General features: G+C 31.6%; 2 protein-coding genes across 3 annotated transcripts; one reads left to right on the top strand and one right to left on the bottom strand.

Moving 5' to 3' along the window:
- The first annotated feature begins 205 nt into the window (after positions 1–205).
- On the top strand, positions 206–2437 carry LOC139784725 (uncharacterized). 2 transcript variants are annotated; one of them, XR_011721657.1, is made up of 6 exons: positions 206–487; positions 761–911; positions 992–1270; positions 1375–1546; positions 1637–1710; positions 1783–2437. XR_011721657.1 is itself a non-coding variant. In XM_071723916.1 (6 exons), the coding sequence occupies exons 1-3, from the start codon at positions 473–475 to the stop codon at positions 1177–1179; spliced, it is 333 nt and encodes a 110-aa protein (XP_071580017.1). In that variant the 5' UTR covers positions 207–472; the 3' UTR covers positions 1180–1270; positions 1375–1546; positions 1637–1710; positions 1783–2437. The 2 variants fall into 2 exon arrangements, 1 of the variants encoding a protein (XP_071580017.1); XM_071723916.1 differs by having other exon boundaries at positions 207–487; positions 761–890.
- Positions 2309–4311, bottom strand: LOC139784724 (putative nuclease HARBI1). The gene is made up of 3 exons (XM_071723915.1): positions 3734–4311; positions 3428–3662; positions 2309–3264 (listed from the first exon to the last, which is right to left on the bottom strand). Exons 1-3 carry the CDS (start codon positions 4126–4128, stop codon positions 2536–2538), a joined length of 1359 nt encoding a protein of 452 aa, XP_071580016.1. The 5' UTR covers positions 4129–4311; the 3' UTR covers positions 2309–2535.
- Between the last annotated feature and the right edge of the window lie 13981 nt (positions 4312–18292).

Here is an 18292-nt window from a genome sequence, read left to right as displayed (position 1 = left end):
TACCCGAAAAAGACCGGAATCTCCCGCGCAAGATTCCCGCCATTTCCATCGCGTCTTAAGGGGGGAGGTTTTCTAGAAGCTTCTAGAACATTCTAGAAGCGTAGTTTTGGGCCCCATCTGGCCCCCAGCCCTCCAAGGGTCGTCCGATAAGATTAACATTTACAGGAAACTGAGCGTTCGCTCGGAATTCCGAGCCTAGCGTGCGTCGTTTAAAGGTACCATTTCATGCGCAGTGTGCAGCCGCAGCAGTTCGCTGTGATTGGTTGAAAATTTTTTATAACATGACACACTTCCGACGCAAAATACATTTTACCGCATCTCGTTCTTCTGTTTTGAAGTTCAACCAAACGAACAAAGAGCAGCAAAGTCGGATTCCGTCCAGTCGCTCGAAGTTAAAGTCAGGAAAGCGACCAATATTTACATACGTACCTGTGCAGTGTTTGCAACAAATGTTAAGGAATGTATTGAGAGAATGGCGTTCAATGAGGTATAGAAAATGTTTATGAATAATTAATTGTAAGCAAAATTCATAACCTCAATTTGTCAATATCACAAACGTAATTGATGAACAGCAATTATTATTATTTTTTTCAGCTTGGTTATAAAGTAATCTTATAATTTAGAAATTTATAATTTATTCTCTAAATAAAGAAATTTTAGTAGTATTACTTTTCTGCTTTTTAAATCGTTTAATGAAAAATTGCAGATGTATAAACAATATAATCTAAATGCGTTGACTATTAATTTATTTTTCTGTTAGATAAAACGTGTTAATACTTGTGGAATTTGTGAAGAAATTACGGAAGAATCATTAATTTCAAATCATAAATGCTTGGAAGGATATGAACGTTACTTCACTGATAAAAACAGATATTTTTATCCAGTATGCGGTAAATATAAATGAAAATGATGTGTGTTGTAGATTCTTGAAAAATGATGAAAATAAATGATATAACTGTGTATATAATGTATGTGATGATTTTTTATATAGAAAATGGATTAATAATGCGACGAAGTGCTATGGATAATGGTGTAGAAAGCATTGTACTTGATGAGCCATCGAGTCAGCCAGAAAAAAATACAGGTGAACATGGTGCGGTTGAAGAACCTTCTTCAGTTAATAATTCTTCTGATTCAACGGAACTAGAAGAATTGCTTATAGAAGAGGTTTCAAAATGAGAAGCATTATACAATTATAATCTACCTTTAATACAACGTAACAGAGCAATAACTGGTGAAGCATGGAAAGCGGTTTCGGAAGCTCTCCAAGGTATTACAAATATGTGATATTGAATAACCTGTGAATATAAATGTTTAAACTTTTTGATGAAGATAATTAGATGTTTTGCTAATATATTTTATTTATTTTTATAGGACGTTTGAGTCCAAAAGAAGCTGCAAAAAAATGGAAGATATTACGAGATACTTATTATCGTAAACTGGCGGAAGAAAAATTACCTAGTGGATCAGGACGACCTACTACAAAGCGAAAATGGAAACATTTTGATCAGTTGGATTTTTTGCGCGATGTATCTTTGAGAAAGAAGTATTGCATTGTTTTAAAATTATTACAACTTTGAATTAACATTATATAGCTTTCATTCATGTTTTAACTGATATAATCATATTATTAAAGAACAACTTCAAATCTTTCTAACGATGAGGAAAATGAAGAAAACATTCCACCGATTCCAAAGAAAAATCGATCTTGTAAGTATTTCGTGTTTTTAATATTTATCCTTGTGAAAATATAAAAAGTTATCACTTATTTTGTATTGATAGCAAACCTGTCATCAGAAAGCACAGAATCAAGTGTTGCAATCAACAAAATTGCAGATGCAATTACAACAATAAACGCTATCTCCGAGCCGATTCAATTACCAGCGTTACCACCTTTAGTAAAGCAAGATGAAGTAGATGGTCTGTTCCTAATAATGGGTACACAAATTCGGAAGCTGCCAGAGAAAGAAAGAAACACCCTTATATTTGAAATGATGTCTTTCTTCAGAGAAAAAATATCACGTCTTTCTCATCTTCTGTGACTTTTTCATGCAAACAATGCAGGGTAGTGTAATTATTGCTTACACCAAAGTATTTTAATTTTTTTTATTATGTTTAAAAAGTCTAGATTAATTACTAGTATCAAAGTATTTTTTTTTTCATTATTATTATCTTTTATGACTCTTATGCAAACAATGCAGAGTATTGTAAGAATAGCTTACACTAAAGTATTTTTTTATTATTATCCTCTTTTGTTACTTTTTCATGCAAACAATGCAGGGTAGTGTAAGAATAGCTTACACCAAAGTATTTTAATTTTTTTTATTATGTTTAAAAAGTCTAGATTAATTACTATGTTACATATTATAAAAATATATAATGTAAAATATTTATAACTAGTGGATTTCATTTATTTAATAAAGTAGATTTGATTAATCATTTGGATTTCTTAAATAAACTTAGAAAAAGTATTAATTCTATATTGCTTATACAACTTAATAATTAATTACATTTACGCTTAATAGTACATTTTTTTCACTGATAAATTCGTGAAAATTGCCATGGAACGGCTCCTTCTTCATAAAAATACTCAGTGAATTTGTTTCGAATATCTGCAGCTACTCTTGTATGCGTGTGTGTAGAAGTAGCAGCAATGTCTTGGAAAGCAGAATTATTACTTGCAACTATATTTCTCCAAGTACCCGGTATTATTGATCCATCATTTCCTTCTCTATCAACCATTTCAGGTGTTATAAATGTTTCTCTTCTCGACAAATCTTGCTTACGAAGCCAATTATGCAAAACTATTGTTGCTTTTACCATTTTCTCAGTAGTATCAACTTTAGCAATAGTAGATTTTCTATAAAATCGCCATTGTGCAGCAAGTATTCCAAACGCATTTTCGATTACTCTTCTTGCTCGAGATAATCGATAATTATAAATCTTTTTCTCAGTCGTTAGTTCACCTCTGCCAGGATATGGACGCATCAAATATGAAGTTAGTGGGAACGCTTCATCTCCAACTATTACATATGGATATGTAGTACTTCCTTCATAAATTTCATCTGCCGCCGGAACATTCATTTTCCCTTGTGCAAATCTTTGACCCATTTCAGACTGTTTGAAAATCCCACCATCGCTTTGACGACCGAATGCTCCAATGTCAACGTAAGTGAAAAGATAATTAGCATCACACATAGCTAAGAGTACAATACTGTGGGTCTTTTTATAGTTGAAGTACGCTGAACCAGATTTTTCAGGACTCTGCAAAGTATAGATTAATTAAACTTGGCATTCAAATATTTTGTATTGGTATTGGTATAATAAGTGGATAACTCTAGACATAATTTTTAATTGTATATGATAGAAATATGTACATACATAATTTATACCAGTTAAAAAGAGAGTATTTTATGATATTTCATACCTGTATGATAACATGCTTTCCATCTATAGCTCTAATGCAATGTGGGAAATGCCATTTCTCATTGAAGTCATGACTAATTGCTTTCCAGGCACTTTCATTACATTGTACTAATACAAGTGGTGATAAGATTTCCCACAAGGCTTGACAAGTTTCCGAAATGATTTTTGATACTGCTGTTAAACTTACAAGGTATTGGTATGACATAGATGTCATGCTATCTCCACTTGCTAAATATCTACAATAAAAATAGAAAGATTAGCAACATAACTTAAAAAGAATATTTATTTCATTATATTATATGTATACCTTAAACATATTGATAAGCGTTGTCCTGCTTCAATTGGTTCACGAATAGCATATTGTCGAGTAATCTTTGGGGCAACTAATTCCAATAATTCTTCAAATTGTATAGTACTCATTCGAAAATAATTTCGAAAGCGTAAATCTTCTAACTTTAATATAGGTAAAGCCGTATAGTAAAACCCATATCGTCGACGTTGTTCAAAAAATTCGGTTATCCAAGTACGTTTCTTTTTATAACGTCGCTTTTTCTTTAAATTTTCAGTTGCCCAAGCTATAACTGCACCAACAGTCGCCGTAATCACAATTTTTTGCCTTCTTAAGTTTTCCACATTATATTTTTGAATTATTTGCTCACATTTTCTGTGCCACTCATATAATTGATGTTGATTGTATGACATTATCAGACTGTTAAAATTAATTTTAAACCGCAACCAAAAAAAACATATTTTAGGTTAAGATTAAATATGCTGCTGCCGCTATTCCTTTTCATGAGCAGCGAATGCAGCAAAAGCAGTTCTAGAAAATTTGAATCACGTGACATTTTGCTGCCGCAGCGTGCTGCGTATGAAAAGGCACCTTAAGAGGAGTGGTTAATCTAACTTCTAACGTGCGTCGTCGAAAATATAAAATTTCCGTACGTAACAAAAGTAAAAGGTATTACTTTAAATTATAGGAATTCTTTAGTTGTAAATTTCAATAGTATTAAAAACTTAATAATACAAAGAGAGAGAGAGAGAGAGAGGGTAGAGGAGAGGAAGAGAGAGGAGGAGAAGGAACGTTGTCGGCGGGGATGGCAATAAATCTGCGTTTTAGTGCAATTCGGCGCACCGCGTTTCACGAAATTATAACTCGCGAAGAGACGAAAACGTGTGCACCGGTATTGGTAAAACGTAGATTTATCTAAATAATCGTTATTCACTTCCGTACGGTTACGTGGAGTGAATAAATTTTTCTCCTTCTTCTTCTTTATTGTTAAGTTAGGCTAACGAGTTTTCTGCCACATTAGGGTAAAAAAAATGTTCTCCCCGCGGAAAACAGTTAAATATGAACTTTATATGGACCTTAATAAAATCTCCATTTAAATTTTATTTGATTTAAATTAATGCTGAATAACTGCATTAATATGGCTCATATTTGTTCTATATATAAAACTTAATTAAGAATATAAGAAGAAATGCCGATATACATTTCGATTAAAAATCTCGAACATATGAATACATGTCGTATATTCTTAATCGACGTGTATACTCGTACGTATGTTTCGTAGTATACAAAGTATATATACGTACTTCTTACAGTATCATTTCATCATCAAAATATTCGTATTTAATTTGGCTTAATAAGGATTTAATTAGCTGATATATTCAATTTAAATATTAATCTTATTGAAACCATATATGAAATTAATAAGTTGTACATTTTATTCAAATTTCATTAAATTCAAATAAAACTTTTATATGTTCTTAATATGTTGAATTTAAATAAGACCTTTATATGTTCTTAATAAGTTCTAAATCTAATTTAAATTTAATTAAATTCAAATAAGACTTTTATACGTTCTTAATGAGGCTTTTAAGGCACAGCGCGCGCGCACCTGGGGCTGGATCCTTGAATTTATTCGCAAGAAAAACATATGCGGAAATTCTGCTCTTATAAAAAAGTTGCAAGTTGATTAACTAAAAGCCATGCGATCAACTTGCAACTTTTCTGTAAGAGTAGAATTTGCGCATACCTTTCTCTTGCGAATAAATTCAAAATCCAGCCCCTGTTGTAGCTTGCCGAAATTTTGCGGTTTCAATCAACAGGCAATGTTTTTCAAACGTTTTGTAATATGTGTTTAAAACTGATTTTCAAATATTTTTCAAACGTTTAAAAAACATTGTCTGCTAATTAGGATAATAATGGGATTAGAGAAGTGGTACAAAAAGAAGATAAGTAAACTTCTGATAAAATTAACGAAATGCGCAACACTTGCGCAGTAATCGAATACATAAAAACAAATATTAATCGCTAGCAACAAAAAGATTGATGCAGTTGCACAAAATATTAATCACCATAAAAACCAAGAATACAATTTGCTAGCTCAAAAGAATAAAAATAGAGACATTTTTTATATACTTAATCAAACTGAACCCTTATGGAAAAATACACTCAACTTTTGGTGTTAACCGTTAAAAAAACACCATAGAAAAACTCTTAAAGTTGGGTGTGATTTTGGACCAATTGAAGATTAACCATCATTTGAAGGTTAATCTTCAATTGGCGGTCCGAAATCACACCCAACTTTAAGAGTTTTTCTTCGGATGATGGTTAACCTTCAAGTGATAGTTAACCTTCAATTAATGATTAATCCTCAAAAAATGACGGTATAAACCTTAAAAATATGAACCCTCAAATGAAAGTAACAAATATGGCGTCCCAATGAGAATCTCTTAAGGAGGGTGGTTAGTCAAATCAATTTGATAAGAATTAGTTCAATGGAGAATATTCGTCTATGGGAATCTGTCGTCCATATATGCCAAAGTTGAAGATAATCGTCTGCATGGTTGTCGAGTAATTAATTATTGAAGTTATACTCTTGTCTCTCTCTTATACACGGGCGACACAGCAAAAATGTTACCTAACCTGTAATGTAACTCTCGAAAGCATATTAAAAATGATAAGAATTTAGTGAAAATAGGTGCAAATAACTCTTTACATATTTAGGAAAAACTTTCTCGAAGACTGAAATGATACGTCTTTATAGTTATCAAGAAATTGTAAAAATAAAAAAAACAGGACCACATTTATTATTTCCACATTTCAATGTGGATAATAACGTATTTGGGTTTCAATTGTACAAACAACTCTTTTTAAACCTTAAGAAACAGCAATTAAATGCATTCCACACATTTATTTGCTAAAATTCGTTTATTTCACGCGACGAAAATCTAACCTATATGCTTTCCCCCTGCCGCGCCGCCTGCCTCGCACCGAGAACTAACCAACCTCCAGGACTCCGCTCGCTGAACCGGATTCCTCGCCTCGATCCTCCCTCTCGGACGCTAGCTGCCGCAGCTCTCCCTTTCCTGGCAGTGAGCTGTCCCTGGTGATCCGACTCTCGCTCGGTTAGTCTCCAGAACACGCGCCGCAACGATCAATCCGTCAAGAAAGAAATAACGGACTCGACACGTTCGAAGAAACGCAAGCAAGTGCGGCCATGACACCTAACGAGTGAGGAAGGAGGCGGGGGCTCTTTGAGAGTGGCGACTCGCGCGTCGCGCCATCTAATGTGAAACGATCGGGCATTGTAAAACGCGAAAAGAATTCGAGCGCAATATCTAAACAAATTATTTAATTTTTAATAAGTCCAATTATTAATATTTATTTTCATAATTGAACTTATTTTTTATTTTGATAAATGTAAATACAAATATCTTATTGTATTAATATTTAATATTAATAATTTAATTAGTTGCTTAATTTAACTTCTTGTTTAATAAATGAGCGGATGTAGTACTGAAAATGTACCTATTATATAATATTTTAATTTTCAAAATTGTCAAATTACAAACAGGAATTTTGTTGTGACTTTTACAGTTATAAAGTAACTATTTAATGGAAATGGAAGCCTAAAAAAATTAATATTGTAACGCAATTATTATAATGCTCAAATTATAAAATATTTACATTATCCATGTCTGCCAATACAATATAATTTTTTATTCATATTGCATTCTATATAATGGCAATGTTATTATATATTTGACAGGCAAATCAAAATAGCTTTAAATCGATATCGAAATGATGAAATATCCATGTCTTAACAGACAATACATAATTTGCCTGTTTTTCGATACATATATATTTAAAATGATTAAAAACCCACATAGCATGCATATCAAAAAGACGTCCCGAAGATATCCCGAGAAGATATCCTATCTCCTAAATATATCTTCGGGATATCTTCTGGACGTTTTTTTGATATGCATGCTATGTGGGAAGCCAATGACTTACATAACTAAAACTGAAATTATAAAATATATGTACGATGTAGACAGTATAAAATAATTAACATAATTAAACATGCAGATTTGTGGTTGATAATGACAAAATTCAATAATAAACCTATAACCTAACAGACTACAACGCAAGACTAACATAACTCGCAGGTTTATTAAAATCTTATGAATCACAATTTTTGATTAAATATGAATATATGATGGGTCAATGGGAACACTTTCAATTAAATAAAAATTTAATTTGGGTGTTAATTAAAATTTTATTTGTTTCAAATACAAATAAAATTTGAACTCAGGATGGTTAGATGCTTATTAAATATTAATATGATCCATATATGCGCCTGGACAAGTTAAATCCAATAGCAAGATCTTATTTAAATTTAATTTCGATCCAAATTTGGAACATATTTAAATTTAACTACTTTTATATTCAATATTTGGTTTTTATTTGAGTTTAATTTCGTTCATATAAATGACTAATATAAACCATATTTAAAACATATTTAACTCTTTTCCGCGGGTCATATTATATTGTAAATAGTTTTTAATTTTATAAAAATAGTTGTAAGTGTAAAAGGATTTTTGTACATATGTAACTAAAAATATAATGTAGCAATATGTAAATATATTCTGTGTGTTTAAATATAAAATTTTTAAAAATTTATGTTTTCTTTCCTCAGAAAATCTCTGAAAAAATAAAATATTTTCACATTTAAAGCGTAAATAGTTGTGTATCATATAATTTTCCCCAACCTTTTCCCCGCGCTTATTTTTTCTGTCACACTTTTTATCCTCCGCTCGGAGCATCGCGTACAAGCTCGTCGATCGCGATGCTCTCGCTGCGGAATCGTAATAAGCTCAGACATGGATGATAAGCTTATGCCACAGAAATCTGTGCTTATGCCCACCGCGGCGCACGAATCTGCTGATCGACGGCCGCGGTGATGTTCGCTCGCGCGAGCGTTTGCGGGGGCACGCTGGTGCGCGCGTTCGCCGCCGCCGCCGCCGCCGCCGCCACCGTTGATTACCTTCCCCCTCCCCCGCCCCTCTCCTCCTTAAATTATTCTTTTTGAAGTCACGCGCGGAATTCGAGTCCATTTCGCAAAATGGACGTGCGCTGGAAACATCCCTCTGGACGTTGATCGTGTGTGGACCCACCGGTTGCGGGAAGACGATCTTCGTGAAAACCTTTCTCCGACAATTATCTCACATGTCCGACGTACGTTTCGAGAGTTTTGTTTTATTACGCGGAGTGGCAGGAGACTTATCGTCAATTACAATACGACGCGCGCGAGGAAGCAGCGGCGAAGAAAAATATAATTGAATTTCGTGAGGGATTGCCACGTTCGGAAGATTATTCCGCCGATCCGCTTTCCCCTAAATTGGTGATAATCGACGATCTTATGAGAGAATTCGTCATCGAGCGACGCGATCGTGGATCTCTTTACCAAAGGCAGTCATCATAAGAATCTCAGCTGTTACGTACGGAAATTTTATATTAAAATTTTCGACGACGCGGATTGGAATTTTTGAACGTTTTAGACGACGCACGCTAGCTCGGAATCCCGAGCGAACGTTCAGGTCAACGCGGATGTTTATCTTATCGGACGACCGTTGGAGGGCTGGGGGCCAGATGGGGCCCAAAACTACGCTTCTAAAAGATTCTAGAAGCTTCTAGAAAACCTCCCCCCTTAAGACGCGTAGAAAATGGCGGGAATCTCGCGCGGGAGATTCTGGTCATTTTCGGGTATAAATAGGGCGGAAAACGCCGCGAAGAGACAGATAGTTCCGAGCTTCGGCTCCTTACAGATAGTTCCGAGCTTCGGCTCCTTACAGATAGTCCTGAGCTTCAGTTCCTTACACATACTCCTTCGGCCCTAGCATTCAATTGCTCAGCCACTCCTTCGGCTCTAGCATTCAATTGCTCAGCCACATAATCCTAGACTCAGACTGTTCACGACCTAAATCATTTTCCTAAATCTCACTCAATTCCTCAAACTCAATCTTGGGACTTAATCCCTGTACTCTTATATTTTAAGACTGCGCCTCACGCATAACTCAGTTGTACTAAATTTTAAGAATAAAGGTAAGATAAGTTTGAAAAGGAAATAAGCTCGAAATCTGGAATCTCATCTCGTGTTAAATTCTTAATCGATCACTTCTAAGATTCGACTAGCAGTTGTCGCTGACAAAGTGAGTGGCGATCGGTTCTGAGCGCTGACGAAGAGTGTGGCGAGCAGATACCCTTGCTGCCGAAAGCGTAGCGATTACGGGGTTGATTCTTAGAAATTGTAATAATTAATTCCCGAAAGTGAATTTGGCCTTTACGCTGACGATCTGAGCGCTGACGAAGAGTGTGGCGAGCAGAATGTGGCGGATTGGCTTTTGAGCGCTGACGAAGAGTGTGGCGAGCTATAAAATTCATTTTCGAGGATCCGGGTTAGATGACGAAAAAAGGAGGTAGACGAACTCAAATTAAAAGGATTAGGTTCCAGATTAAACAAGCAGTCATTTCTAATCAAGATCCTCTCCCCCTCCTCCAGCAATTGCAACGACTAGAAAACGCACCTCCATTTAAACCTATTCCTGTCGACTTCGACATCGACTATCCCCATTATAATCAGATAAATAAAAGTGATCCTCGGTACAAAATTTATAAACTCAGATATCTTTTCGGTCCCGAATAATAACAACAATAATAGCCTTCACACGACTTGTCCAAATCCCTGGTAAATTGCTTAAATGCATTGACCAAAAAACGGACGAACAACAAACAGAACGTGACAGAACGTGACACATGGATCATAAATGAGGAAAAACCACGCCGGGGCATTTCGTGACACGAGCAACCAAAAAAACCACGAATAAGCGTTCAAAGGAACCAGTTCGCAGGGATCGTGGACGCCTTTGAGAAGTGGTTCCCCGTAATCGAATGTAAGCGATGAGGGCGATTAATGGAACAGGCGTTACTTTTTTCTTCATAATCTATATATATAAAGGAAGATGTCCTGACTGACTGACTCACTCACTGACTCATCAACGCCCAGCCCAAACCCCTGAACTGAATTTTTACCAAAAGTATATGAAATAGGGGTAGAATTTTCCGGGGAGTGCCACTATGTGTATAGTTTTTTGTTACCGATTTTCTGGAAACTGGTTTTTTTAATTTTTCTAATTTTTCGGGAAATAATTCACCGAATTTCAAAGATATAGATCAAACAGGGGTAGAATTTTCCGGGGAGTGTCACTATGTGTATAGTTTTTTGTTACCGATTTTCTGGAAACCGGTTTTTTCTAATTTTTTTAATTTTTCGGAAAATAATTCACCGAATTTCAAAAAATTATAGATCAAACAGGGGTAGAATTTTCCGGGGAGTGTCATTATGTGTATAGTTTTTTGTTACCGATTTTCTGGAAACTGATTTTTCGAATTTTTCTAATTTTTCGGGAAATAATTTAACAAATTTTAATTTTTTCTAATTTTAGTATTAATAGTATATTTTAGTATATTTAGAGGTCTATATATATAAAGGAAGATGTCCTGACAGTATGAAATAGGGGTCGAATAAAAAGATCAGGATGTACAAGATTTATTCCAGGAAAAAAAATATAAAAAAATTTAATATTTACTCCAGAAGAAAGGAAAAACTAAAAGGAACCAATGTGCAAGTTTCTACTTGTTCACTTAAACAAGTTTCGACTTGCACACTTAAAAACTATGAGAAAGCAATGTACAAGTTTCCACTTGCACACTTCAAAATTATGAGAAAGAAATGTACAAGTGCAAAATTTTCAGCAAAATTAATATTTAAATTAAATTTTACATTTCATATGTCACGACATATCTCATTTTCTTGTTTTATGCGTGGCATGCTTCATATATATGTGTCAACTTGCGAGGTTCGTTTCGAATGACAGAAAAGTTATAAAACTAAACTAACGAATTATTAATAAAGAAAGCTAAAGAGAGAGAGAGAGAGTGTGTGTGTGTGTCTATGTAAGGAGATGAAGAAGACGTTAGAAAGAGACAGAGTAAGTGTAAAGGACAGAAAAATCATAAAACTAATGTAATTATTGAGAGTAAGAGAGAGAGAGAGAGAGAGAGAGAGAGAGAGAGAGAGAGAGAGAGAGAGAGAGAGAGATTCGAGAGAGTTTAAAATAAGAACCATATCATTATTGGCATAAGTTAGGTTAATTCGACTGTGTTTGTGGGTATATTACTTATTGATTTAATAAGTCGAATATTATACTCTTATTTTTAAATATATAACCCGCGGAAAAGAGTTAAATATGTTTTAAATATGGTTTATATTAGTCATTTATATGAACGAAATTAAACTCAAATAAAAACCAAATATTGAATATAAAAGTAATTAAATTTAAATATGTTCCAAATTTGGATCGAAATTAAATTTAAATAAGATCTTGCTATTGGATTTAACTTGTCCAGGCGCATATATGGATCATATTAATATTTAATAAGCATCTAACCATCCTGAGTTCAAATTTTATTTGTATTTAAAACAAATAAAATTTTAATTAACACCCAAATTAAATTTTTATTTAATTGAAAGTGTTCCCAATTGACCCATCATATATTCATATTTAATCAAAAATTGTGATTCATAAGATTTTAATAAACCTGCGAGTTATGTTAGTCTTGCGTTGTAGTCTGTTAGGTTATAGGTTTATTATTGAATTTTGTCATTATCAACCACAAATCTGCATGTTTAATTATGTTAATTATTTTATACTGTCTACATCGTACATATATTTTATAATTTCAGTTTAGTTATGTAGGTCATTGGCTTCCCACATAGCATGCATATCAAAAAGACGTCCAGAAGATATCCCGAAGATATATTTAGGAGATAGGATATCTTCTCGGGATATCTTCGGGACGTCTTTTTGATATGCATGCTATGTGGGTTTTTAATCATTTTAAATATATATGTATCGAAAAACAGGCAAATTATGTATTTTCTGTTAAGACATGGATATTTCATCATTTCGATATCGATTCAAAGCTATTTTGATTTGCCTGTCAAATATATAATAACATTGCCATTATATAGAATGCAATATGAATAAAAAATTATATTGTATTGGCAGACATGGATAATGTAAATATTTTATAATTTGAGCATTATAATAATTGCGTTACAATATTAATTTTTTTAGGCTTCCATTTCCATTAAATAGTTACTTTATAACTGTAAAGTCACAACAAAATTCCTGTTTGTAATTTGACAATTTTGAAAATTAAAATATTATATAATAGGTACATTTTCAGTACTACATCCGCTCATTTATTAAACAAGAAGTTAAATTAAGCAACTAATTAAATTATTAATATTAAATATTAATACAATAAGATATTTGTATTTACATTTATCAAAATAAAAAATAAGTTCAATTATGAAAATAAATATTAATAATTGGACTTATTAAAAATTAAATAATTTGTTCAGATATTGCGCTCGAATTCTTTTCGCGTTTTACAACGCCCGATCGTTTCACATTAGATGGCGCGACGCGCGAGTCGCCACTCTCAAAGAGCCCCCGCCTCCTTCCTCACTCGTTAGGTGTCATGGCCGCACTTGCTTGCGTTTCTTCGAACGTGTCGAGTCCGTTATTTCTTTCTTGACGGATTGATCGTTGCGGCGCGTGTTCTGGAGACTAACCGAGCGAGAGTCGGATCACCAGGGAGAGCTCACCGCCAGGAAGGGAGAGCTGCGGCAGCTAGCGTCCGAGAGGGAGGATCGAGGCGAGGAATCCGGTTCAGCGAGCGGAGTCCTTAAGGAGGTTGGTTAGTTCTCGGTGCGAGGCAGGCGGCGCGGCAGGGGAAAAGCATATAGGTTAGATTTTCGTCGCTTGAAATAAACGAATTTTAGCAAATAAATATGTGGAATGCATTTAATTGCTGTTTCTTAAGGTTTAAAAAGAGTTGTTTGTACAATTGAAACCCAAATACGTTATTATCCACATTGAAATGTGGAAATAATAAATGTGGTCCTGTTTTTTTTTTATTTTTACAATTTCTTGGTAACTATAAAGACGAATCATTTCAGTCTTCGAGAAAGTTTTTCCTAAATATGTAAAGAGTTATTTGCACCTATTTCACTAAATTCTTATCATTTTTAATATGCTTTCGAGAGTTACATTACAGGTTAGGTAACATTTTTGCTGTGTCGCCCGTGTATAAGAAAGAGACAAGAGTATAACTTCAATAATTAATTACTCGACAACCATGCAGACGATTATCTTCAACTTTGGCATATATGGACGACAGATTTCCATAGACGAATATTCTCCATTGAACTAATTCTTATCAAATTGATTTGACTAACCACCCTCCTTAAGAGATTCTCATTGGGACGCCATATTTGTTACTTTTATTTGAGGGTTCATATTTTTAGGGTTTATACCGTCATTTTTTAAGGATTAATCATTAATTGAAGGTTAACTATCACTTGAAGGTTAACCATCATCCGAAGAAAAACTCTTAAAGTTGGGTGTGATTTCGGACCGCCAATTGAAGATTAACCTTCAAATGATGGTTAACCTTCAATTGGTCCGAAATCACACCCAACTTTAAGAGTTTTTCTATGGTGTTTTTTTAACGGTTAACACCAAAAGTTGAGTGTATTTTTCCATAAGGGTTCAGTTTGATTAAGTATATAAAAATGTCTCTATTTTATTCTTTTGAGCTAGCAAATTGTATTCTTGGTTTTTATGGTGATTAATATTTGTGCAACTGCATCAATCTTTTTGTTGCTAGCGATTAATATTTGTTTTTATGTATTCGATTACTGCGCAAGTGTTGCGCATTTCGTTAATTTTATCAGAAGTTTACTTATCTTCTTTTTGTACCACTGGATTTAAAGCAAACCAATATAAACACAATAATTGTAATTTATAAACGTTTTTTTTAATCTTATAACTCATTCTCTGTTGATACCATATTCTTTAATCCCATTATTATCCTAATTAGCAGACAATGTTTTTTAAACGTTTGAAAAATATTTGAAAATCAGTTTTAAACACATATTACAAAACGTTTGAAAAACATTGCCTGTTGATTGAAACCGCAAAATTTCGGCAAGCTACAACAGGGGCTGGGTTTTTGAATTTATTCGCAAGAGAAAGGTATGCGCAAATTCTACTCTTACAGAAAAGTTGCAAGTTGATCGCATGGCTTTTAGTTAATCAACTTGCAACTTTTTTATAAGAGCAGAATTTCCGCATACGTTTTTCTTGTGAATAAATTCAAGGATCCAGCCCCAGGTACGCGCGCGCAGTGCCTTAAAAGCCTCATTAAGAACGTATAAAGGTCTTATTTGAATTTAATTAAATTTAAATTAGATTGAGAACTTATTAAGAACATATAAAGGTCTTATTTGAATTCAACATATTAAGAACATATAAAAGTTTTATTTGAATTTAATGAAATTTGAATAAAATGTACAACTTATTAATTTCATATATGGTTTCAATAAGATTAATATTTAAATTGAATATATTAGCTAATTAAATCCTTATTAAGCCAAATTAAATACGAATATTTTGATGATGAAATGATACTGTAAGAAGTACGTATATATACTTTGTATACTACGAAACATACGTACGAGTATACACGTCGATTAAGAATATACGACATGTATTCATATGTTCGAGATTTTTAATCGAAATGTATATCGGCATTTCTTCTTATATTCTTAATTAAGTTTTATATATAGAACAAATATGAGCCATATTAATGCAGTTATTCAGCATTAATTTAAATCAAATAAAATTTAAATGGAGATTTATTAAGGTCCATATAAAGTTCATATTTAACTGTTTTCCGCGGGAATTATAGTCTTTAAAGAGTTTTCTTTATTTCTTAAAGATATCGATAGTTGAATTGGATTGGAAGAAGAAGAATTAAATTATTCTCGGGTTAGAAAGTGAGATAGAAAGATAATTTTTGAAAATAAATTTATTAGAGGAATTGTATTGTCTTAAGAAGAACAAACGAAGAGAGAGATTTTTCGGACAGGTGAAGTTATACACGTAGCATAGCAACTATTCTTACATAGTATTAATATTACATAGTATACACTGAGAAAAAAAATATTTTGATCCAAAAAAATATTACTTTATTCAAGAAAATTATTTATTTGAGGGGTACCAATAACATATTTACTTAAATTAAATGCATACATTTTCTTAATTTAAGTACTTATTTAAATAAATTAAGTAAATATTTATATACGACAAAACTAATATTTACTTTAATGAAAGAAATATTTTCTTCATCCTGGAAACAATATACAAATTGTTAATAAATATTTTTTTAAAATAAAAAAACTATAAACAGGAAATGAGAAAATATCTCTTATTACAAATATTTACTTAAATAAAAAAAAACATAATTTAAAAACATTTATTTTGGTTTAAAAAAATATTTCCTTGGTAGAAGCCATCTAAGAAGTAATTTTCTTCAAAAAAGTAAAATTTTGTCATTAAGAAAAGGAAACGTTATAACCCACAAAAGTCATACTTTATTCAAGAAAATGATTTATTACATGGCTCTTAAGAAATTATTTCATTGGATTTAAATATTTATTTTCTTGGTGTATAGATTTTAAATATTACACTCTTTCTTAAAAAAATGTTACTACATAGAAAAAAATTATTTTCTTGTTTAAGAATAAATGTTTACTTATAACAAGATATAAGTGTCAAAAGCATATAAATTTTCAACTAAAAAAATTGTCATTTTGATTCTGGTATCGTATATTTTATTTAAATTAAATGAATATTACTTAAATAAAAAAACATAATTTAAAAACATTTATTTTGGTTTAAAAAAATATTTCCTTGGTAGAAGCCATCTACGAAGTAATTTTCTTCAAAAAGTAAAATTTTGTCATTAAGAAAAGGAAACGTTATAACCCACAAAAGTCATACTTTATTCAAGAAAATGATTTATTACATGGCTCTTAAGAAATTATTTCATTGGATTTAAATATTTATTTTCTTGGTGTATAGATTTTAAATATTACACTCTTTCTTAAAAAAATGTTACTACATAGAAAAAATTATTTTCTTGTTTAAGAATAAATGTTTACTTATAACAAGATATAAGTGTCAAAAAGCATATAAATTTCAACTAAAAAAATTGTCATTTTGATTCTGGTATCGTATATTTTTATTTAAATTAAATAAATATTTACTTAAATAAAAAAACATAATTTAAAAACATTTATTTTGGTTTAAAAAAATATTTCCTTGGTAGAAGCCATCTAAGAAGTAATTTTCTTCAAAAAAGTAAAATTTTGTCATTAAGAAAAGGAAACGTTATAACCCACAAAAGTCATACTTTATTCAAGAAAATGATTTATTACATGGCTCTTAAGAAATTATTTCATTGGATTTAAATATTTATTTTCTTGGTGTATAGATTTTAAATATTAAAATCGCGAAGTGAGTGATAATATTAATCCTTGATCTCTTCGCAAGCTTCTCGCCTCTATATAAATTTCAACTAAAAAAATTGTCATTTTAATTCTAGAATCGTACATTTTTATTTAAATTAAATGAATATTTATTTAAATAAAAAAAACATAATTTAAAAACATTTATTTTGGTTTAAAAAAATATTTCCTTGGTAGAAGCCATCTAAGAAGTAATTTTCTTCAAAAAAGTAAAATTTTGTCATTAAGAAAAGGAAACGTTATAACCCACAAAAGTCATACTTTATTCCAGAAAATGATTTATTACATGGCTCTTAAGAAATTATTTCATTGGATTTAAATATTATTTTCTTGGTGTATAGATTTTAAATATTAAAATCGCGAAGTGAGTGATAATATTAATCCTTGATCTCTTCGCAAGCTTCTCGCCTCTATATAAATTTCAACTAAAAAAATTGTCATTTTGATTCTGGTATCCTACATTTTTTATTTAAATTAAATGAATATTTACTTAAATAAAAAAAACATAATTTTAAAAACATTTATTTTGGTTTAAAAAATATTTCCTTGGTAGAAGCCATCTAAGAAGTAATTTTCTTCAAAAAAGTAAAATTTTGTCATTAAGAAAAGGAAACGTTATAACTCACAAAAGTCATACTTTATTCAAGAAAATGATTTATTACATGGCTCTTAAGAAATTATTTCATTGGATTTAAATATTTATTTTCTTGGTGTATAGATTTTAAATATTACACTCTTTCTTAAAAAATGTTACTACATAGAAAAAAATTATTTTCTTGTTCAAGAATAAATGTTTACTTATAACAAGATATAAGTGTCAAAGAGCATATAAATTTCAACTAAAAAAATTGTCATTTTGATTCTGGTATCGTATATTTTTATTTAAATTAAATGAATATTTACTTAAATAAAAAAACATAATTTAAAAACATTTATTTTGGTTTAAAAAAAATATTTCCTTGGTAGAAGCCATCTAAGAAGTAATTTTCTTCAAAAAAGTAAAATTTTGTCATTAAGAAAAGGAAACGTTATAACCCACAAAAGTCATACTTTATTCAAGAAAATGATTTATTACA

This window comes from Temnothorax nylanderi, unplaced genomic scaffold, assembly GCF_030848795.1.
Source record: "Temnothorax nylanderi isolate EJ_2023f unplaced genomic scaffold, tnyl_v1.0 TNYL_tig0666_pilon, whole genome shotgun sequence".
NCBI classification, from domain to species: Eukaryota; Metazoa; Arthropoda; class Insecta; order Hymenoptera; family Formicidae; genus Temnothorax; species Temnothorax nylanderi.
This window is presented reverse-complemented; position numbering and strand designations above follow the sequence as displayed.